Source organism: Dermacentor albipictus, chromosome 5, assembly GCF_038994185.2.
Source record: "Dermacentor albipictus isolate Rhodes 1998 colony chromosome 5, USDA_Dalb.pri_finalv2, whole genome shotgun sequence".
NCBI lineage: Eukaryota > Metazoa > Arthropoda > Arachnida > Ixodida > Ixodidae > Dermacentor > Dermacentor albipictus.
Window position 1 is genome coordinate 20528768 of NC_091825.1, and position 23275 is coordinate 20552042.

The 23275-nt window shown below is 47.6% G+C and overlaps 1 protein-coding gene across 2 annotated transcripts in view; it reads left to right on the forward strand.

Annotated features, from left to right (window-relative positions):
* The window catches only part of AGO1 (protein argonaute-2), an 83662-nt gene that overhangs the window by 34169 nt on the left and 26218 nt on the right, over positions 1 to 23275 (forward strand). For both annotated transcript variants that reach the window (XM_065447709.1, XM_065447710.2), the window contains exon 7: positions 19536 to 20025. In XM_065447709.1, the coding sequence (XP_065303781.1) occupies positions 19536 to 20025 (490 nt within the window). The remainder of the gene's footprint in view (positions 1 to 19535; positions 20026 to 23275) is intronic.

Consider the following 23275-nt stretch of genomic DNA (forward strand, 5'->3'; position numbering starts at 1 on the left):
CACAGTTACATTGTGATTGCTATCAGGAGCTACCGTATTTACTCGATTCTAAGCACCCCCTTTTTTTCACGATTGCGATGCCCAAAGTGAGGAGGGCTGCCGAGATTCGAAAAATCTAGAATGACCCCCCCTCCCTCTTTTCGCTGTGACATCACGACGGGTGCGAAAAATAACATGTTATTTTGCAAACATTCAAAAGAAAAATCGGTGCAGTCAGTGAACCCACTAATTGTATCGGATGCTCAGTTGCTATCGCTGCCACTCTAGTTCATCGCACTGCTGGAACCACCGCACTCGGTATCCCACAGCAGGTCGTCTTCCGTTCCGTCGAAGTGGTTTGGGATCGAGTACTTCTTGAGGGTTTACCACAACGTCCACTTGGACCCGCTTCCACACGTCAGAAATTCACTTTGCCATGGTTGATGGAGACGCTTTCTGCAGCTTTCGCCGAACAGCCGTACAGTCCGGCTGTACGGCGTACTCGAGCCGCGGAAGCCGTGCCACCTCGGGAGGCCGACGGCTCCGGCTCGATGGCAGAGGGAGCAAGTGCGCTTGGCAGCCTTGGCTACACGCTCTTCCTAACAAATAGGGCGGTGCTTAGATTCGCATGCAAACTTTTTTCCCAGTTTTCTCTCGAAAATAGAGGGGGGTGCTTAGAATCGCGAAAATACGTTAGGTAGCTAGCCGAAGTCAGATTGGAATCCGAGAGTGCAAGTAGGTATAAATCAGTTCACCTGTTATGGGAACAATGCGCAGGGTGTCTACCAACCGGGAAAACCGGGACTTCTCAGGGAATTTGAACAGTCTGGAAAACTTAGGGAAAACTCAGGGAATTTGTGCTTCTGTCAGGGAAAATTAGCTGTAACTTTATTGAAAGGGAACGAAAGTCGTGTTAATGCTGGCTCCAGTAACAGAGGAATCGCAATGAATCGTCATTGACACCGTGTCATTGGCACGATGTATTTCAAGAGTAGTTAACGATCGATTTTCCAGAAGCTTTTTCGGACATGCCCGATAATTTGCACAGCTTTGCGGCACCACCACGTACTCCATATAGTAAATGTATATTGCCCTGACTTTGCGGCGCCACCACATACTCCATCTAGTAAATGTATATTGCCCTGACTGCAGGTCTGAAATGGCATTAATCAAAGCCGCCACCGCCGCCATTTTGATTATCTCGCCGCCTCGAACTGGCACTATCGCACGCAGATCCGCTGGCAGCCGTAGCCACCACCACGGCAACGTTAGGCCTAGCTGCTTCTACGTTCGCTGTTAAGCTTCTTGCCGTGCAATGCCGTGTTTTTCATTGAAAGAATTCGCCGCTGTCAGCAATGGCACCAACACCACGTTTGTAATCTTCGCCATTGGCTTCGAAGCTCTCAGAGCACACACAGCGCGTTTCGTAATGCCAGTCTCCGAAAGTTAGCTTCGCCTCATTACAGCAGTGTTAGGCAGTGAAGCTTAACAAGCGTGGGAAGGGGCAATTGTCATGGGACACAGTATGTATTCCTTAAATATACGCGCGTGCACCCCCATCTCCTGTCACAGTATGAGCACTGATATTCCTAATAAGTGTACTGGCAGGCCTTAAGAACTTTTGCGGATGAGCCTGTGCCAATTTTAGCCCTCATAGGCAGTTAGACACATGGATTCATTTTTTTCGGACTGCCCGATTTTCCGGATGTTTTATGGCCCCTAGGGCCGAAAAATCGGGCGTTGACTGTACAACTGACCAAGAGGATGCTTCAAATGATCCATGGGGTGAACGTGTGGCAGAAGGAGGATGAGAACAGGAAGGACCGACGTCCTGAGGAATTAAAGGGAAATGAAGCGTGCCGCCACCTCTTTGAAGGAGCTTAAGCTCAAAAAACAAAGCGTTGGCTGATGCCAAGATGCAGGTGTCCCTCATTCAAACCAAAATAAGCTATTTAAAGCAGTGAAACCCAGCACTGAGATGTTTTGTACGGGCTGAGAGTATGTCATTGTCAGGACAGTTGAGATTGACTTCCCAGCTGCTGAGAGAGAATTTTAGTTGTGACAAAGTTCAGGCCTCATACTGATGAGCTTGCTATCAGTTGATAGAAATAGCTCATATTCAAAAAATATTTACTTATGTATGCATCTCCTTACATTCGTATTTGAAAATGTTCGACCCAATTTGCAATGGGTTTTATCATTTTTTTCACTGTGCATTTTACTAAAACATTCCTTCTGTTTTATTTTTAAATAAAATAGATATTACTCCTTACTATTAAAACCGGATTAAGTCATTTTTTTGTTTCAACATGCTTACTAGAGAGTGACAGCATCGGGCAACATGGTGTCAGCCTGTCTTGACATAAAACAAAGATCTGACTCATTCAGGAAATTTCGCAAAGGTGCTCAGGGAAAACATGGAAAACTCAGGGAATTTGGAAATGTCAGCTTCGTAGACACCCTGAATGCGTTGAGGATTGCGTGTGAAAACGTCTTGCTTCTCACAGCCCTCTTGACATCATGGTGTCGTTGAAGCGTAAAAAAAAATTATTAAGAGTGTTTCTTGAAGTCTTCAGAATTCCAGGAAAGGCGAGCAGTTCGCATTTTGCACGACTTGCGCATGCGACCTGAGCGTGGCCCACGGCACTAAAGGAGGCATAAAGCTGCATTTAGCGACTCCTGAACACCACAGCTTCCCTTGTGCTGCTGAGAAGCAGAGGGCCGTGAGCAACTTGTTTGGCAACAACAATGAAGACGGTGTTGTGTGTGTGCGGGGAGTGCCTTTTCACTGGATCTCTCATTGAGCACAACTTGCCTCCGAGCGTGAATGATCACATTGGGCCACTTCTGCGCAAGATGTTCCCGAAGTGTGGAGATGCAAAGCACTACGGATGCAACAGAACGAAGACAACTGCCATCATCGGTGGAATGGCTGTGGAGGCGCAAGGTGCAATGGGGGAAAGCTTGAAGCACTGTATTTTCTCTCTTGCAGTCGACGGCAGCAACAATGCCTTGTCGCACCTTTACCTGTCGGGGCAACCTACTACATAGAGAAATGCGGGTGGTTTGAAAGCAAACCCATGCAAGCACTTCAAGGAGAGGTTACTGGCCACAAAATTGGCAGCCTCGTGCACCACACATTTCGTTCACTTGATATACCTGCGTCGAATTGCATTGCATTTAGTGCTGGTAATTCAAAGTAATGCTAGGAAAGAAGAATGGCGTGGCTGCTGTTTTAAAGGAAGCGCAAGAAAATTGCATTGTAGTTGGCTGCCCGTGCCACCTGATCAATCTCGCAGCTGAAAAAGCAGCTGCCTGCCTACCTGTCAAGTTTGATGAACTCGTCGTGGACATTTTTTATTATCTTGACAAAAGTGCTAAGCGTAAGGACAGACTGGGCAAATTTCAAGAAATTCAGTGTTGAGACATGCAAAATTTTGAAACATGTCCCAACACAGTGGTTATTGCTAGGCAAGTGCCTGAACAGGATGCTGGAGCAGTGGCAGCCACTGGTTGGCTTCTTCTTAACTGGCACTAAAAACAATAACAAGTGGGGTCCAACTTTCCTCGAACTGTATCTGCTCCCCGAGATGCTTGCAGCTTCGGTAGATGAGGTTAGGGAGTCCAGTGAAAATTGGACCAAGCGAGGAATGCGAAGGTTCAGCCTGAAAGCACTTGGCACGCTGACCCAACTCACTAGGAAAGATTGTTTTTCTTCTTCACATCTGATATCAATTTAGCATATGGTTTATTTTTGAAAACTTTGGTCCCTGTTTTTGAAAAAGCTAATTGTATGCTTCAGTCACAAGTATCTCAGGTTCATCTCCTGAACTCTATTTTGTTGCAGCTGCTCAAAGAGCTTTTAACTAGATTTGTTCGGCCTAATGTCATAGCCTGCTGCTTCACCACTGGAAGTTCTTTATCAGGATATCAAGAGCCAGAAGGGTGACAGTGACCTCATATTTGAGAGCCAAACGTCGTCTGTGGTAGAGAAACTGAGTATGCCTGAGAAACAAGTTATTTTTTCCAGTCCACGATTGCTTTTGTGCAGCCTACAACTACATTAGGCACAAATTTCCACTTGAACATGCAACTTGCACAAATGCAGCAGTAGTCAGGCTGGACTCTATCCACTGCATCCTTTCCAAGTCTCGGTTCCTTTGTTGAGAAGTTTCCGCATCTGCTGCCCCAAGACGCAGATGAATTGAGGGAGCACGCTACAGGTGCACTGGAAGTTCAGTTTGCTGAAGTACAAGCGCACAGTTTTCCAAAGGGCAATTTAAAGAAAGAGAGGTGCAATGCGCACTGGTGGTCAGCAGCTGGAGAAGTGAACGCAGATGGAAAGCTCACATTTGGCCAACTGGTAAAGCTGATGCTTGATTTGCTGGTTGTACTGCATAGCAACACACAATGTGAGAGCATTTTCAGCTCGGTAAAAGGCTCGGACTGAGTTCAGGGCTTCAGTGTGCAATACAGTCAACGACTGAATTTTTGGACGCCCAAATTTTCGGACATGCCTGATATTTCGGACGTCTTCGCGGCTCCGCCACGAGCCTCATAGAATCAATGTATAAGAACATCTGAAGTTTCGGATGCTCGAACCCCCCGTTGTCCAATTTTCCGGACTTCTTGACGCGATGGAAGGTCCTTTGGCTCCTTGCGCAGCGCCCTTACGAAGGAAATAGGCTTGCAGCCGAAGCATATCACCGCTTTGAACCACTACTAGCCGAATCTAGCCGTCACACACCGATTTGGTCTGGCCACGCTGGCTATGTTCGTCACCGCAAATGGCCGCACTTCCGCCTCCGGCGGAGTTTCCAGAGCAGCGCTATTTCGTTTGCGCAGGTCACGTTTTGGCTAGCATGGTGCGTGGTTGTGCTGTTGTGTATGCTTGTGCGTTGGCTTGTGTCAAGTGTGCTCTCCGACGCTAGGCCTAGGTGCTTCTATGCTTGTCAGCGAACTCCACTGTTGCAACTTGAGGATTTCGCTTGCCTTCGATGGCCCCCACTCCATCTTTGTCGTCCGCGCCGATGGCATCGAAGCGTGGAAAGCAGTACCGTACCCACGGAAATAACTTTTGAACAGTTTGTTGACGCTGACAACGAGCTCAACTTCTGCGCAGAACTGACTGACGAGGGAATAGTCCGTCAGGATGTGGGGGATTCAGAAGACTCTGATGTTGAAAATGAGGAGCCAATGCCTGTTCCGCGTAAAAGCGTCAAGTTGACGCGAGCACTGTTGACTCTTTAATCGGTGTACAGTGCTGACATGACCCTTGCTCAGGTCGAGGCGAATATGATCGCATGCAACCGGAACGCCGTCCAAACAACAATCAACAAGTTCTTCAAGCCACTGCAGCCATAACACTGGCTGCCCGACGATGCACATGTACATAATAAAACGGCAGTCGGCTGCATGCAGAGTTCTTGAATGCCCCTTTTTATAGCACCTTCGTTGATGCTTTGGCAGGGTTTTGGAAGCCTGGTACTTAGCCCTTTACCTCTAGCTCCAAGAAAGAACGAAAAAAAGGTGCGTTTCTTTTGCGTGCATTCATTTTTTTAGACTGCCTGAATTTTTGGACGTTTTTACGTTCCCTAGAGGGTCCGAAAAAACGGTCGTTGACTGTACAGCTTTGTTGAACATGCACCTGGGGAAGGACCATCAGTCCGGGCCTTGCTACGAGAAAATGTGCTGAGCTACGTCGTTGAAGAAATCAGTCTGCCACTGTCAAGTCACTGCAAAATCATCATCATCATCATCATCAGTCTGTTTTATGTCCACTGCAGGACAAAGGCCTCTCCCTGCGATCTCCAATTACCCCTGTCCTGCGCTAATCGATTCCAACTAGCGGCTGTGAATTTCCTCATTTCATTGCTCCACCTAGTCTTTTGTCGTCCTCGATTGCGTTTTCTTTCTCTTGGTGCCCATTCTGTAACCCTAATGATCCAATGGTTACCTAACCGGCGCATTACATGAGCTGCCCAGCTCCATTTTTTTCTCTTGATGTCAATTAGAATATCGTTTATACCCTTTGCTCTCTGATGCAGACCACTCTCTTTCTGTCTCTTAACGTTATGCCTAGCAATCTTCGTTCCATCGCTCTTTGCGCAGTCCTTTACTTGTTCTCAAGCTTCTTTGTCACTCTCCAAGTCTCTCCAAGTCTCCAAAATGCACCGATAGTACACCTTCCTTTTCAATGATAATGGTAAGCTTCCAGTCAGAAGATGACAATGTCTGCTGTATGCAATCCAACCCATTTTTATTCTATGAATTTCCTTCTCATGATCAGGCTTCCCTGTGATTAATTCACCTAGGTGAACATACTCCTTCACAAACTGTAGAGGCTGACTGGCGATCTTGAACTCTTGTTCCCTTGCCCAGCTATTCATCATTATCTTTGTCTTCTTTATATTAATCTGAAACCCCACTCTTACACTCTCTCTGTTGAAGGGGCCCTGAACCACTTTTTATCGAAGTGGAGAAAGACATTTGAAGTGAAGATAGGGTATTTCAGAACCACTTTGCCGCAAAAAGTACTTATGTGTTCAGCAGAAGCATAGTTATCGGCAATCAAACACGGCCTCAGCTGTGCTCCCCTTCCTCCTCCAATGCCTTGCACTGCGAAGGCTACGGCAGAGACGTCACCGTGGCGCGCAGTTCAAATTTCCGATTTGGTGCCTGTGCCGCTCGAAATGTAAGCCAAATGCGGCTGTCCTCGGGGAGCTGCAGTGCGCTTAGCCACTGGACTCGTGGTGGCACCTCGCGGCAGCCACGGTGTAGCTGAGCGCAGCGACCAATAGCAGCTGCGTATTGGGGGGGGCTTTATGACGAAATAAAGCACACAGAAAAGAGCGAGGATTATGGGGCTTTTGAAACGAGAGCATTTGAGAAAAAGGTGATTTCGTGCTCCGCTTGTGAGCTCCACGGCCCGCGTAGACAGCAGAACTTGGCTGAGATGTTACAACAGCGCATGCTACCCGCGGACTATGTTATTTCACCAAGCCCGAGGGGTGATTCAGGGCCCCTTTAAAGTCCTCAATCATTTGTTGTAACTCGTCTGCATTGTTGCTGAAATGTCATCGGCAAATTGAAGGTCGCTGAAATATGCTGTTGATCCTTACTCCTAAGCCTTCCCAGTTTAATAGCTTGAATGCTTCTTCCAAGCACGCAGTGAACGATATTGGAGAGATTGTGTCTCGCTGTCTGACCCCTTTCTTTATAGGTACCTTCCTGCTTTTCTTATGTAGAAGTAAGGTAGCTGTAGAACCGTTGAAGCTCGCAATAACGAAATCAGTGGGGAATGCGAAAAAATTTGCTTTCGCGAGAATTTTGTTATGCGAAAAGTGGCAGCACAGGTAGGTAATGCATCGCAGAACAAAACTTTACTGTCGAAGTTCCGTTAGCCTACTTTGGCAAGCTTTGCTCGAGGATATAGAACCGTATTACCGACAGTACAAAGTGCGCCGCATGCGTCGACCAGCAGTGGCAGTACTGCCGTAGCACAGTATTCTCAGTCAATTGCTCTCAGGAATGTGATCACTTTTGCGAGATATTGTGTGACTCGGCACCGGACGCAGAGCAACAGTGCATGCAGCAGCATTTTTCCAGCGCACGCTGTTGCCCGTAGGGGCCGACGCGTCCGGTGCCGATCGCAAAAGTGATCGTATCTCGTGTACCCGAAGGCAAACTATAGAGATGACGGCCCTTTCGCGCAAATCTATGTCCGGCGTCGAATCCGCACGCAATGTCTGTCGTGTGTGGCACCAAAGCTAGCGTTCTTGGAACAAGGGATGCATACTCCCAGACAATCACTCAATCATGGCCTAATGCGTGACACTCCATATGCTGCGACCGCCATCTCAACCGCCATAAACAATTCCATGTTGGTGGGACGTGGATTTCCTTGTTTTTGCTGCATTTTTCTCACAGAGGCGCACATTACGCAGTGCACTGCTGCAATCGGCAATTGTTGTTCAAAACGCGCGTCCAGTTTTGCCTCACGCGCTTGGCATAGGCCTCGCTGAGTCGTCACCCGCGGAGAAGGCAAACTGAATGCGCGTTTCAAACAACGATCTACGACCTCACCTAGTAGACATGCAAAAACCGTCGTCACATGTCGGTAGCAACATGTGTGCCGCTTCAAAAGGGCAATCAACAAACAAGATGGCGATTATTACGTGTTTCCAGCACACTGATCGCTTCTGGTCTAAAGTCTACTTTCGGCTCTTGGTTGTTTTTGTGAACAAAATGGCGGCGCCCACACAAGTGTAATGTGGTGGTATTTTATGCAATTTTAGTGCAAAACAATTGCATTTGAGCACATTTTGGGGCCTGCTAGCCTTGCGCGAGTGGGTAATATGCAGAGTTGCGTTCTGGCAAATTTCGTGGATGTGGGATTGCAGTATGTAGTATAGTGTCGCCCCCTGTCAGATCTATGTGTCATCGCATATGTATGTTTTTTAGTTGTTTATCTAGATGGCGCACCCCCCTTCTGTCATGCGACGAGCATTGGACCAATCGGGAGGCGTCATCTGGCGTGTGAACCCTTTATAAGCAATAAACAGCCGCCGGTCGGCGGAGTCTTCGTTCCGGTTTTCAACGGGAGCAGTTCGCTCCGCGTCTCCTTTACTGCGCCGGCGTTAGCCGGGCGTTTGCTGGTCGGGGCCCCCCGCTTGCCTGCCGCTGCCGACACAACATCATTGGCGACGAGCATGCAATTCCCGCAACGGTTCCGACCGAAGCCCCGGGAAACCAACCAGCTTCGTGAGTGAAGCGTCCCTTCCGTGTCTGCACGGCCGGCAAACGCCGCCGACGCACTTGGCGTCGCGAGGCTTCCGAGCCTAGGCCTACTCTCCCCCTTGCTCTTCCTTGCCTATTCCTGCGGCGAGCTCCGGCTTGCCTCCTGCACGCTACCCGGCATGGCATTTACGGCGAACCTTCCCGTTTTTCTCGAAGTGCCCGGCCCTCCGTTAATTCCCTGGTACCGCTGGAAAAAAATTTTTCAGGCCCACCTCGAAGCGGCCGGCGGCGGCGACTGGACGGACGCACGACGAGCGTCTGCGCTCGTCAGCGCTCTCGGGCGTGAGGGCCAACGGAAGCACTTCGCAGCCGAGGAGCAGGAAGCAGCAAGGCAGTTAACCAGCGCAGCGTCAGCTTCAAGCGAAGCAGCAAGGCAGTCGACCGGCGCAGCGTCAACGTCAACTGATGCGGTCCCGCCAGCGTCAGAGTTTCCGAGACTCTTGCAGCGGCTTGACCGGCTGTTCGCCGCGTCAACAAATGTCCTGGCGGAACGGCACGAATTCACCAGCCGAAAGCAGTTTGAAGGAGAAGGCTTCCTGGAATTCGTGACCGCATTGAAGGAGAAGGCGGTACAGTGCAACTTCGGCACAAGCTATGACGAGCGCGTCCGAGACCAAATCGTACATGGGGTGGCGAACGCCTGCGTTCGCGAAAAGTTGCTGGCCCATGGCGAAACCCTGTCTCTGGACAAGGCAGAAGAAATTGGACGCTCGTTAGAAGCCTTGCATCGAGCGAACCGCGCGTTCGGCTCCGAAAATGTAAGAAGAATCGAGGCATCGCAACTTGGCGTTCCGTCGACGAGCCAAGATGGCCGACTTCTTCCGGGGAGCCGCCAAGATGGCCGACGTAGTCCAAGAAGCCGCCAAGAGGGCCGACTTCTTCCGAGAAGCCGCCAAGAGGGCCGACATTTCGCACGTGGCTCCTCCGGGAACCGTGGTGCATGCGACCGGTGTGGCAGCACGAAGCATATTGCCACATACAGGAATTGTCCCGCAAGGAACCGGCGGTGCAACGCCTGCCACACGTTGGGCCATTTTGCATCCGTATGCCGAAAAACCCGTACTGTTCAGCACGTCTCTTCCGCAGAGACGCTGTCTTCAACTTCCGCAGGACAGCCGTCCGCGTCTGTCTTCACGGTGAGCACTTTAGAAGCTAAAAGGGATTTACAAGTCCCGGTCATGGTTAACGACGTCGCCATGCAGCTGCTCGTGGACACGGGAGCGTCTGTTTCCTTGATGACTGCTGAGGATTTTGGGAAGCACTTTGGTCGACAGCACAGACTGTCACAAACAGTGGACTTGAAAAATTTTTCCAATCAACGCATCGACATTCAAGGCCTGTTTCAAGCCACTGTCCAGTTTTTTCAAAGGTCATGCTCCGTCACGTTCCACGTAACGACTACAGGAACATCACTGCTGGGTTTAGACGCCATCCAACGCTTGGGCATACAGATCGACGGTACGTCGCTGACATGTCGTCTACCATCACTTCCTTCAGTACAGAGCCCCACAGGTGTGCCTCCGGGTTATGATCACCTCTCCAGTGAAGAATTCGGTCTCGTCAACAACTTTGTGCACCGAATTCATCGGCAGCAAGATGCGAAACCAGTATCTTCAAGGTTGCGCCGACTACCCCTTGCTCTCCGTGACCAGGTCACAAATGAATTGCGACGTCTCGAGGACTGCGACGTCATCGAGCATGTCGAGGCTTCTGAGTGGGTGTCTCCACTCGTGGTGGTGCACAAGAAGGATGGAACCATGCGGCTCTGTGTAGATCTACGGAAACGGGACAGTCTTGTGTCTCAAGTTCAAGAAAGGGTCTTGCAGAAAGAGTGGCAGACTAAACAGTACGTAGACAAACGTAGAGGTGCTCAGGCAACTCGTGTCAAGGTGGGAGACACCGTCAGAATTAGATTTAACAGGAAAGGAATTTTTAAGTACAGTAAACCTCGTAAAGTCAAGGCCCAGATAGGACCATCTACTTTTCTACTCAGTGACGGGAAGACGTGGCATGTGTCTAAGTTAACCTTAGTGATAAAGGATTCAGCAGCTAGTACATTGTGTCCAAGTGATAGAGACTTCTTGTACTCATATTCAAACCCGGATAGTCATTCCGATGACTCGTCTGTAGTGACATCGTCTTCTCGTAAGCATCAGTTAGTCAGTCCGTCTGACTGTATTACTTCAGAGTCTGCACAGTCAGCAGTCGTCTCTGATTCCGTGGGGGAATCGGTAGCCTCCCAGGACTTGTTGGGACGTCGAGAGGAGCTTCCTGGGCAACCCTCTCCAGCTTTGAGTGACAACCACATTCAGTTTTCCAACCAGGGGGAGGGAAATAGTGGGACGACTGGGTCTTTAAAGTCGACCGATACGCGTCGCAACCCCCAAAGTTCTTCTGAGGTACGCACGCGTCCTCATCGTGACAGAAAACGGCCTCCGTGGCTCGATGATTTTGTTTATGTAGTCTAGAGCGTATTGCTGTCTCAGGCAATGTACATGTTTTATTAACACAGGCATAAAATGTGTTCCTTGTTGCGGTGCAGTGAGTTTTGTGCCGTGTTCCTTGTTGAACTTTGTTTCAGTGACTGCCTGTGTTTTTAGTGCCCAAGACTAGTGCGCGTGTATGTGAACTTGGGCGGGGACGGATTGAATTTGTTGTGGACTTAAGGCGCGCTTTGTGTGCAACTGGTGCACGTGTGTGCACGTTGGGGGAATGAACTGAAATCGCCTTTGGACTTAAGTGTGCATTTCACTGTATGTTTACTTTGTTTCCAGGGGGGGATGATGTAGTATAGTGTCGCCCCCTGTCAGATCTATGTGTCATCGCATATGTATGTTTTTTAGTTGTTTATCTAGATGGCGCACCCCCCTTCTGTCATGCGACGAGCATTGGACCAATCGGGAGGCGTCATCTGGCGTGTGAACCCTTTATAAGCAATAAACAGCCGCCGGTCGGTGGAGTCTTCGTTCCGGTTTTCAACGGGAGCAGTTCGCTCCGCGTCTCCTTTACTGCGCCGGCGTTAGCCGGGCGTTTGCTGGTCGGGGCCCCCCGCTTGCCTGCCGCTGCCGACACAACACAGTACAGCGACATTTCGTTGCCGAGTGGTACGAAATGCACGGCGGGTATACGAAAATGTTTCGTTATCACGAGAATTTCGTTGTTGCAAGATTTCGTTATCGCGGGATTTTGTTATCGTGGGTTTTGACTGTATTCACGTAAGCATTCTGTACTCCTTGATTACGTAATGCCTCTGTGACTGCTGGTATCTCTATTGAATCAAATGCCTTTTCGTAATCTACAAAAGCCATATAGAGAGGCGGATTATACTTTGCGGATTTCTAGATAACCTGATTAACAACATGGACGTGATCCATTGTAGAGTATCCCTTCCTGAAGCCAGCCTGTTCCCTTGGTTGACTGAAGTCTAGTGTTGCCCTTATTCTATTGGAGATTATTTTGGTAAATATTTTATATAATACTGGGAGTAAGCTAATGGGCCTATAATTTTTCAATTATTTACCGTCTCCCTTTTTTGTAAATTAATATTATGTTTGTATTCTTCCAGTTTTCTGGGATCCTTGCAGTCGATAGACACTTTGTGTAAAGAGCTGCCAGATTTTCAAGCATTGTCTCCTCCATCTTTGATTAAATCGACTGTTACTCCATCTTCTCCTGCCGCTCTTCCTCGTTTCATGTCTGGCAAGGTGCTTCTGACCCAATCTCTAATTATAGGAGGAGTTTCTGTATCCTGTTCATTATTGTTTCGAATAGAGTACTCCAGAGTCCTCTGGGTACTGTACAGGTCAGTATAAATTCTTCCGGTGCTGTTATATTAACTTCGAGATTGCTGATGATATTACCCGCTTATCTTTCAGTGCACACACCTTGGTTTGTCCTATGCCAAGTTTCTTTCTCACTGATTTCAGGCTGCACCCATTTTTTACGGCTTCTTCAATCTTTCTCACGTTATAATTTCTAATATAGCTTCCTTTTTGCTTTGTTGATCAGTTTTGACAGTTCCGTGAATTCTATCTTATCTCTTGAATTGGACACTATCATTCTTTGTCGTTTCTTTATTTGGTCCTTTGTTACTTGGGAGAACTTGCCTCCGGGTTGCCTTGGTTCCTTTCCTGCCACTTCACTTGCTGCCTCTGAAGCCAGCCTCGTTAGTTTCATTCATTACCTCTATGTCATCATTATCATCTCTCTGTTATAAGGCTGCATATTTGCAAGTACCAGCCTAAATTTGTCTGCTTTTACCCTTACTGCTTCTAAGTTGACCTTTTTTTTTCTTGACCAATTTTACTCTTTCTCTGTCCAAATTGAGGTGAATACTAGCCCTCACTAACCTATGATCACTGCACTTTACCCTACCTATCACTTATACATCCTGCACTATGCTGGGATCGGCAGAAAGTATGAAATCAATTTAATTTCTTGTTTCACCATTAGCGCTTTTCCAGGTCCATTTCCTGTTGCTACGTTTCTTGAAAAATGTGTTCACTTTTCTCAGCTTATTCCTTTCTGCGAATTCTACCAGCATCTCTCCTCTAGTGTTTCTAGAATCAACACCGAAGCTGCCGGTTGCCTGTTCACCCGCCTGCTTTTACTCCACTTTTGCATTGAAGTTGTCCATTACTACAGTATACTGAGTTTGCACTTTTCTCATCGCTAATTCAACATTTTCATAAAACTGATCTACTTCCTCATCGTGACTGAATGTTAGAGCGTGGGCTTGTACTACCTTTAATTTATACCTCTTATTAAGTTTGAGTATGGCTACAGCTACCCTCTTATTAATGCTGTAGAATTCCTCTATGTTGCCCGCTATGGCCTTATGGATTAGGAATCCTACCCCGTATTGCTTCTTATCTGGCAGACCTCTTTAGTAGAGGACATGGCCGTTATTCAGCAATGTATAAGCCTCACCAGTTCTTCTAATCTCAATAAGCCGATGATATCCCAAACAATGTCTGATAGTTCCTCAGAGTCCTGCTAAGCTAGTCTCACTCGACAGGGTTCGGCAATTAAAGGTTGACAGGGTCAATTTCCATTGGCAGCCTGTCCAGACCCAGAGGTTCTTAGCACCCTGCTGCCTTACTGTAACACTGCAAAATAAGTAGGTGAAATTGTTGGACATTAGCTATTGCAACCCTCCTCCTCCCACTTTGCAAATAAATCCCTTTTGTGAAAAAATTTTATTTGCCCAATGTGCATGGCATCAGTGTGGCTATGAGGTGTAGACGAAGACATAAGACAAATCTCGTAGACTAGCCAGATCACATGCTCTCCGTGTGTGTAAAAAAGAGAAAAAAAAGCCTCTCACGGAGAGTCTCCCAATTTTTGGAGTCCCCAGGTTGGCAGGTACGCCACTCATCAGACGCCTATAATCTTCAACATGCCAATGAGCAGGACAGTTGAGCTAAGAGGTGCTCACAGCGTGCTTGTCAAAACGGGTGCCAAAAAAGCAGCACTCCAATGTCGTGCTTGCTGTAACAGTGAACACCCAGAAGCGGCAGCAAAGATGAGCTGTTGTGCAACCATTCAGGTGGATGAAGCGGCCAGCAGTCTGGCGATTTGGTTGCCAACTTAAGTCCAATAAATAAGGCTGTTACGGTTTACAATACTGCTGAACCAGCTTATTGTGATACTGGTTTTAACAATGTACAAGGTGTCTACCAACCAGGAAAACCGGGAATTCTCGGGGATATTGAGTAGTGTGGAAACACTCGGGGAATTTGTGCATCTTTATTGAAAGGGAACGAAAGTCGTGCGATGCTGGCTCAAGTAACGGAATCGTATGAAGTGTCTTTGACGCCGTGTACAGTCAACAATTGATTTTCCGGACGACCGATTTTTGGGACATGCCCGATAATTCGGGTGGTTTCGCGGCGCCACCACGGACCCATAGTCTCAGTGTATAAGAATGTGTGAAATTTCGGGTGCAAGAACGTTTCAGCAGTCTGATTTTCTGGACTTATGACTGCAAGTCCGAAACGGCATTAGTGAAAGCCACCACCGCCGCCATTTTTATTAGCTTGCCGCCTCAAACCTCTGCACTCAACGCAGATCTGCTGGCAGCCGTGGCCACCACTGCAGCAACGCTAGGCCTAGCTGCTTCAACATTTGCTATTAAGCTTCTTGCCAATCTGTACCGTGTTTTTCATTGGAAGAATTCGCCGTTGTCAGCAATGGCACAGGCTCCGCCTTTGTGGTCCTTGCGAGTGGCTTCGAAGCTCGGAAAGCATAACAAGCATGGTGGGAAGGGGCAATTGTCACGGTACAGACTATGTATTCCTTAAATGTACACGCGTGCACCTGCCACCTCCTGTCACAGTACGAGCACCGATATGCCTAATAAGTGTGCTGGCAGGCCTTGAGAGCTTTTTCGGGCGTGCCTGTGGCGATTTTAGCCCTTAAGGGCAGTAGAAGCATTCATTTTTTCGAACTACCCTATTTTCGGACGTTCTCGCTGCCCCTAGGGAGTTCGAAAAATTGCACATTCACTGTAAAACTGACTAAGAGGACGCTTCAAATGGTTCATGCGGTGAACCCGCAGCAGAGGGAGGGCGAGAACAGAAAGGACCTACATATTGGAGGAATGAACGAGAAATGAAGCGTGCCGCCGCATCTTTGAAGGAGCTTGAGATCAAAAAACTAAGTGTTGGCTGACGCCAATGTGCACCTGTGAGAAAGTTCGGGCCTCATACATATGAGCTTGCTCTCAGTTGATAGAAATAGCTCATATTCAAAAATATTTGCTTCTGTATGCATCTGCTTTTTATTCGTATTTGAAAATGTACGACTTGATTTCCAGTTGCTCTTACTTTTTTTTTCTTTTTTTTGTAGGTATTCACTGTGCATTTTGCTAACCCCTTGCTTCTGTTTTCTTTTTGACTAAAATAAACACTACCTACTCCTTAATAATCAAACTGGATTATGTAGTTTATTTTTTAACATGCTTACTAGAGAGCGACAGCATCGGGCGACCACGTGTTTTGAGAAAAGTGCAAAATACAAATAGCGTAAATACTTGGCATGCAGAAAACATCTTTGTTAGTCTCTCTAGGCTTATAAACCTTTTGGGGCACATCCAGTATTGTGTGCTGATTACAAATGTGCAATTCTTTTTTTTCAAAATTAACAAAAAAAAAATAAGTTACAATTCTTTGTGTTAGAACTTGTGGGGTCTCACACATGCACTTGGAACAGAGGAACAACAGCACAGTAGTGCAAGCAATCGCAAGAGCATTATTGCACTTGTCATACACTAATGCCTGCTAGCCCAATATGGGTGCGCGACACGTCGAGGAAGTCCAACTTATTGCCACTGGATAGCGAGCGAATATGTCCGCCCCCGTACTTGACACCAACGTCTAATCCTTCGCGCGTACGGTTACGTGAATGGTGGCACGGGTGAGGGATCGTTTTCATCCATCCCAGTGCCCTGTTCCCAGTGCCTTTCCCGGAGCTTCCGCATCGCTCGCCAAGTCAAAGAGGAAGAGCCCCGGTTGTGCCAGAGTAACCCCGTCGTTGGGTAGCGTAAGCAGCACAACGCTTGCGCAGTCTGTCGCACTAGTCCGCAACCACACCGACAACTGCTGGCGCAAGGCCACGCAGCGAAGGTGGATTACAGGAGACACGAGCCACCTAGGGTAAACAACATAGGGTAGACAACAAGATGTACTGCATCAAGAGAGCTAAAATTAAGCATGTATGTTCATGGAGGTTCAAAGAGTGCAAGTTAGCACTTCTATGTTCGTATCTGTACTTTAGCTGAAGTTATGAAATTCCAGTGTTGCAGCTTTACAAATGCGAATCCTTCGTGATTTCTACAAGATTTCAAAATATTGCAGTTTCCTGAGACACTATATCAGTTTATGTGCACTTTGACTTGCCTACATTCGGGCAAAAAAAAAAAAGAGAGAGAATGAAGTGAATTGGTTGAGCAGAAGGGATGCAATGCCAATCCCAAAATTTCATACTTCAGGTAAGTGTGTTTGAGCAAAACAGAAACTAGAAAAAGAACTGTCAAATTTACCCATCAAGCTTCAATACCGGAAAATAATAGTTGCACACAATAAAACCACACAAAAATCCCTCCGCTGATGTCGACATTAGGTGCAAGTATAGGCTTGTAACAGAATCTGCAAGGCACCAACATGAACCTGCATGAGTGCGTGAAGCACGCGAATGGGCATCGGCACATTGTGTGCAGTGTCTGAAGTGCACACGAGGACAAAGGGTAATGGTTTGCTTCACTGTTGTTATTGTCGATGTTGCACAAGATTGCACGACGCAGTGACTTGTCTCCGGGGCAATCTTTGGCTCATCCGAACCTTTCTAAATCTGACTCCTCTCTCTCGCCATAGGAAGCAGGGATGGCTTGCTCTTCGTTTTCCTTAGGTCCAGCTTCAAACTTTTCTTTAGAGACGGTCAATTTGCCGCTTACGTTCGCAGTATGATCTGCAAAGAAACGCCAGATAACAGTTTTTGAAGCAGGCCCATTGGCAGGCCTAGCAGACGTGCGCTGAGCTGGCAGCATCAGGGCACTAGTTGCCCTAGCAACAACCAATTGGAGTTCGCATGCACTGCATGCGCCATGTGCTTCATCAGATTGGCCCTTCATCAGTTTGTGCTTTTCCTATGCAGTCACCGTAGCTAGGATGCGGGGAACTGAAAGGTGGAACTTTTAGCTTTCAAGTGATACCAAGATGGCAGTGCTTAGAGGCAGGAAAAACTAGAGATAGCTCCATGAACTCCAGTGTTTCTGTGCTGTTCTGCGCTCCTTTCTCGCCATCCGCACTGACGAAATAATTATTTTCGGGCACTTAGGGTGGGTTTTTGGACAAATCGCTTTGATATGGTGTAGATTAGTCATTATACAGTCAAATCTCGATATAACGAATTACGCGGGACCACTGAAAATCGTTCATTATTTTGAAATGTTGTAATGAAAAACTTGCAATTATAAGGCAGGGGACAAACCTAGGAATGAAAATGACCTACCTTGACAGTAGACACGTGTGGAGACAAGCATACTCTCAAATAAAAATGTTTCACTCACTTCAAAGCTGCTTTATTTGAAGAAGGCAGTGATTTTCTTCTGGCGCATGCAGAACACACGATCGATTAGGAATGCGTCTACATCTTCCGCTTTGTGCAATACCTCTTCGGGTGCGTCATTTCACCGAGTGATGAAATTGTGGACTTTGTTCATGTGCACTTTGTGGACTTTATTCAGGAGCTGGTAAAAACATGCAGCCTCATTCGCGTTGCAAATATCGTCTTCAGTGTATGATTCAGCCACCTCTAGAGAACTACATTGCACCAGGAATCCACGCCTTCTCCGTTAGCAGCCATTCCCTCGCCGAAGACTACCTGCCAACTGGTGTCTCAGTTATTTCAAGCGCATTGATGAATTTGCAGGCTTTTTCTTGGAGCATTGGGCCAGTCACGGGAATGTTTTGTAGTCTGGCATCTTTGAACCACGTGAGAACAGCTTGGTTCACATTTTGAAAGTTTCCCAGTCGCAGCTGTTTCCTCGCAAGAGCGAGTTGCGATTCTCGGTGAAGTTAGACAATCTTGTCTCTGTCTTTCAAAATGGTTGCGATGGGCGATGGGGCAATGCCATGCTGTCTGCATAAGTCGATTTGCTTTTTTCCTGCATCAATTTCCTGCAATACGTCCAATTTGTCATGCAGCAAAAACTGCTTTCGCTTCTTCTTGGCGCCGTTGCTGGCTGCATTCATCGTTGGGTCTCACACAAACGTCGCCAGATCTTTGTCGTGAACTTCTTGGTGAAATTTGTGGTTAAGTTGTTGGCACTTAACATGGTGATGGTGATAGCTACTGCACTGTCGGTTTCTGTTTCACGCGAGAGTTGCAGTGCTGTTACTTTTAGCCGAATTCCTAATACAGATGTTCCTCGGTTATAAAAGGGAAAATAAACTGTGGGTTATGTTGAAATATGCGCTTTATTGAAATTCGTAGTTAGAAATATTTTTACATTGAAGATATAGGCAATCTGGCGGGGATTTTTAAAACATTCATAAATTTGAGAAATTCGTTTATGTGGGGTTCGTAGTAACGAGATTTGACTGTAGATGCATAGATAAATAGGTCCCCCGAATTTTTTTTTTCACAATTTTTGGTTCCTGTGTTCCCACTTCAAGTCCTTGGAGGGGATGTTGTGTTATCTTGGCGTGGGTTGTGCACGTGTCTAAAGTATTTCATGCAAAATTTGATTATCTTTTGCAAACTGCACTCTTGGAAGGCAGTTGGAGTTCCCCGATGCCAGAACCCCTGCCTTAGGTCATTGGTTGATCATTGTGCTTGGTTCCACTCTACGGCTTGGAATGAAACAAATTCAAATATAGGCAATGGAAAGCAAAGGAACTGGCAGCATGTTTTCTGATGACTGCTTTACTGCTGCAGAGGTGTGTCTCAGCCAAAATCAATAGATAGGCAAATGTGGGCTCTTGACAAGACAGAGGTGGCATGGATACTGCTGTTAGCACTGTTGATTTGACCATTATTTAGGCTGCTGGTCCCTTGCATGCAGAGAGGAGGAAGAAGCGTCTGTTTTAATAAATTCTACTCTTTGGGAAAATAAAGAGGTGAGCCTAATGGGCCTGTCCTCCACTTTGTGCATGACTTGCTCCAATTATGCACAACTCCTTGGTGATGTCGTGTGGGCAGGTGCAATCTTCAAATCGGGAGGCGTGGCTGATCCGTGTGCATTCTTGTCTTTGCAGGCAACTGCACGGTCCGCCCCGGACCGGGAGCGCGAGATCAACAATCTGGTGCGCAAGGCGGACTTCAACACGGACCCGTATGTGCAGGAGTTTGGTCTGTCCATCAGCAACACTATGATGGAGGTCAGGGGCCGCATCCTGCCTCCGCCAAAGCTGCAGTATGGCGGCCGGACCAAGCAACAGGCGATCCCCAACCAGGGGGTGTGGGACATGCGGGGCAAGCAGTTCCACACAGGCGTCGAGATCCGCATCTGGGCCATCGCCTGCTTTGCGCCACAGCGCACCTGCCGCGAGGACGCCCTGCGCAACTTCACCCAGCAGCTGCAGAAAATCAGCAACGACGCGGGCATGCCAATCATCGGGCAGCCCTGCTTCTGCAAGTATGCCACGGGCCCCGACCAGGTCGAGCCCATGTTCCGATACCTCAAGTCCACCTTCCAGGGGCTCCAGCTTGTCGTCGTCGTGTTGCCTGGCAAGACCCCGGTCTACGGTGAGCGGATTGAGTTAGCACAGCTGAAGCTTGCCATTTCACTTAGTTTGGAATGCAGTTAAACTTGGATGTAACGAACCTCCATGTGATGAATTCCTGGATTTGAATTTTTCTCGTTCCCCGACGCCATCCCTATAGAAGCCCATGTATTTGTGACCCATGTGACGAAGGTGTTGCAGTGATCGACCTTGATGTAACGAATTCGCGACATGGCTCATTTTCTATCTTGAGCTATAACTCCACTGAAAATTTGTATGCACAACACATATGTTTTGTAATTTAAAAAAAATAAAATATAAGATAATGGGCAGGCTGCGAGAGGAACACGATGATAATGGGCTGGCTGCGACTGTGCGATGCGATGGTGATACGAGAACTGCTAGAGCACCTAGCACCGCTTTGGGGCAAGCGGAGCAACCTTCTCACATGCCTTCGAGATTGACAGCCGGCGTGCCCTTTGCATTGTACAGCAGGGCCAGCAGACCATCTCAAAGGCCGTGCTTTGCAGGTTTTGCTTGTGTAATTGTGACATCAGGTGCCACTACTATGCCTGCTCGGTTTGGCCAGTTTGGTGCTTGTCTGTGTTAGGCTTGCTCCTGTCTTGGCGTGACAATGAGAGACTCCTCTCTCTCATTGTTGGCTGTGTCGGTCAGCTGTAAATATGAGTTTGCGATCGGGAAGCTAAAAGCTTTGTCTCTTGGAGACAACCTTGCAATTGTGGATGTAGTTTCCGCGGGTGAGAAGGATGTCGCTGCTGTTTTCAACATTGCAGCCAACATCCCAGCTCCCTTTGACAATTTAGTGTTCACGACAAAGTATCTGCAACGCAGTGGATTCGCACACAAGTAGCAAGAAAAAAAAAACTAAAGACGTCCACGTACACTGATGTGCTCAAGGCTGTTTTTACGTGGTTTCTGGATGCACGGGCACGAAACGGGACAATAGGTGGCGTGATCGTGCAGCAGAAAGCTAAGGATTTTGCATCCATTCTTGGCCAACACGACTTCAACGCAAGTAACGTGTGGTTACAAGGTTTCAAGAGCCGGAACAGTGTCTTCGGTAGTTATTAGCGGCGAGTCCACAGGCAGCGATGCCTCTGCTTCGAGGTTAGCCGAGAAGCTGCCTGGCATTATCGGCTGCTATGAGGCGGTGGACTTGTACAACGCCAATGTTGCGTCAGATGTTGCCATATTGCACAGTGGTGCCAAGGAGATTGCCACTGCAGAAAAAGCAAACTCCACGTGATGGTTTTGCTTTGCACCAACATTGACTGTATGGATAAGAGAATATTGTCACATAGTAGTGATGGTAAAGAACACAGTAGCAGTACTGTGAATGAAGAAACTAACTTTTATTGGGCTAACTTGTGCCCACAAAAACAGGCTACACTTAAGGGGGGATGCGGCTTTCGCATCGCAAGAAATGGCCAAAAAATAGACCTTTTGAAAATCGCATTTTCAATTTCTATTACTCTTTTCTATCTGATACCGAAATATCACTGTAAACCATGTAGAAGTGCTCCAAAAAATTTTTTATCAGCCAAGGTGGCGAAGAATTTCGCAGAAATAAAGAAAAAAACGGCATTTTTCAAGCCACAATATCTTCGGAACGGTGCAACCGAGTGCCACCATTTTGGTCTTGTTGGAAAGCGCATTTCTCTATCTTCAAATTTGCAGATTCAGCTACCTCCTCCATACAGAAACATGCGTACAAGAAGCAAATGATTGAAGGTCGTGCCAGAGTCTGTGATTGGCCGCGCCCGCCACGTGACGCCAACGTGGTTCGCCATTGGTCCGGCGTTCGCGTCGTCTGCTCAGTTCTTTGCACCTCGCGAGTCTAGGTCCGCTTGCCGTAATCTCGACGTGTTGAAACGGGCACTACGCGGACATGGCAGTAGCGTGGCCGATCCCTATGTTTGTGGACGTCTCAGACCCGTGGCTAAGCATACCGAGCATCGGCGGGGCGGACATCACGACCAAGATTCGCGCGCGGAATCCGGACACACGGCTAAGCCTTTCAGCACTTGGTACTTCAGAATTCGTGACCACGCACATCACGCACACAATCCTCGGACCCGCCGCTAAGCATTTCGTGCATAGGAGTCGCCAACTCGGCGACCAAGCACATCGTGTGCGGACATCTCGGACCCTCGCCTAAGCATATTGTGCATTGGCGCCTCCGACTGTGCGACTAAGTACATCGAGCATTGACTCCTCAAGTCCGCATCTAGGCATTTCGCGCGTCCGCACCTCGAACTGCGGGACTAAGCACATCAATGTCGACTCCTCAAGCCCGTGACTAGACATTTCACGCATCGGCACCTCGGACTGTGTGGCTAGGTACTTCGCACGTCGGCACCTCAAACTGTACGAGTCAAAGGGCAGAGACCCAAAAAGTCACCTGTAAGCAAAGACAGCAAAAACTCCAATTCTGGTGCATTTTGTGAGATGTGAACTGCTCCAAGAACTTTGAGAGACGTTTTCTCAAAAGTGTGTTTTGGGCATTCTGTGTTGTCTGTGGAAAGGGTAGCATTGGAATGCCTGGAGCAGTTTTGATCCTGTTTGTTTTTATGTATTCCCTGAAGTGTGCTTGAGGGTATGACAGTCTTCAATATCTTGCTGAGGGCTTAGTTTTCTTTCTGCTGGAAATGACAAGTTCTGGTACAATTAGTGAAAGTGAACATGATGGGTTCTGCTAAAAAAAATAAATAAGTAAAGCAATTAAAATTTTTGGAACTGTTGTACCCTGTAGTGCTCTTTTGGGCATAGATTAAAACTACAGGCATGCTTCGTTACAGTGCCAGGTTTTCCACAAGTGGAGCACATGTAGCATTTTGTAACTAGAAAACTAGTTAACGTATCGTAATGAAACTGCATATTTCTTTATTTCAGACACTTGTGAGTGTGGCTGCCAAATTTTATTACTTTAGGTCAAATAACAAAAAAGTTAGTTCTGATCTCCACCTCCCCGCTTAAAGCATGACGATGGTGGTGGACACAGTTAGCGATCGCTGAAATCTGATCTGCCGGTCAAGCGGATCGGCTTTTATGCGTGAGCCATCTAAGGTTCCAGAGTAATCGCTGGTGCCCCTGCGTCTTCCAGAAAGTTCTTCACAATTTTCGTTGCACATGCAATCAGATTACACAAGCTCCGGTGACTGTTACAGACAGCAGCAAGAACTGACGATAACATTGGAGAAACTTCCGATAAATGCGGGTGCATCCTGCCCCGAGCGATAACATTTCTTAGA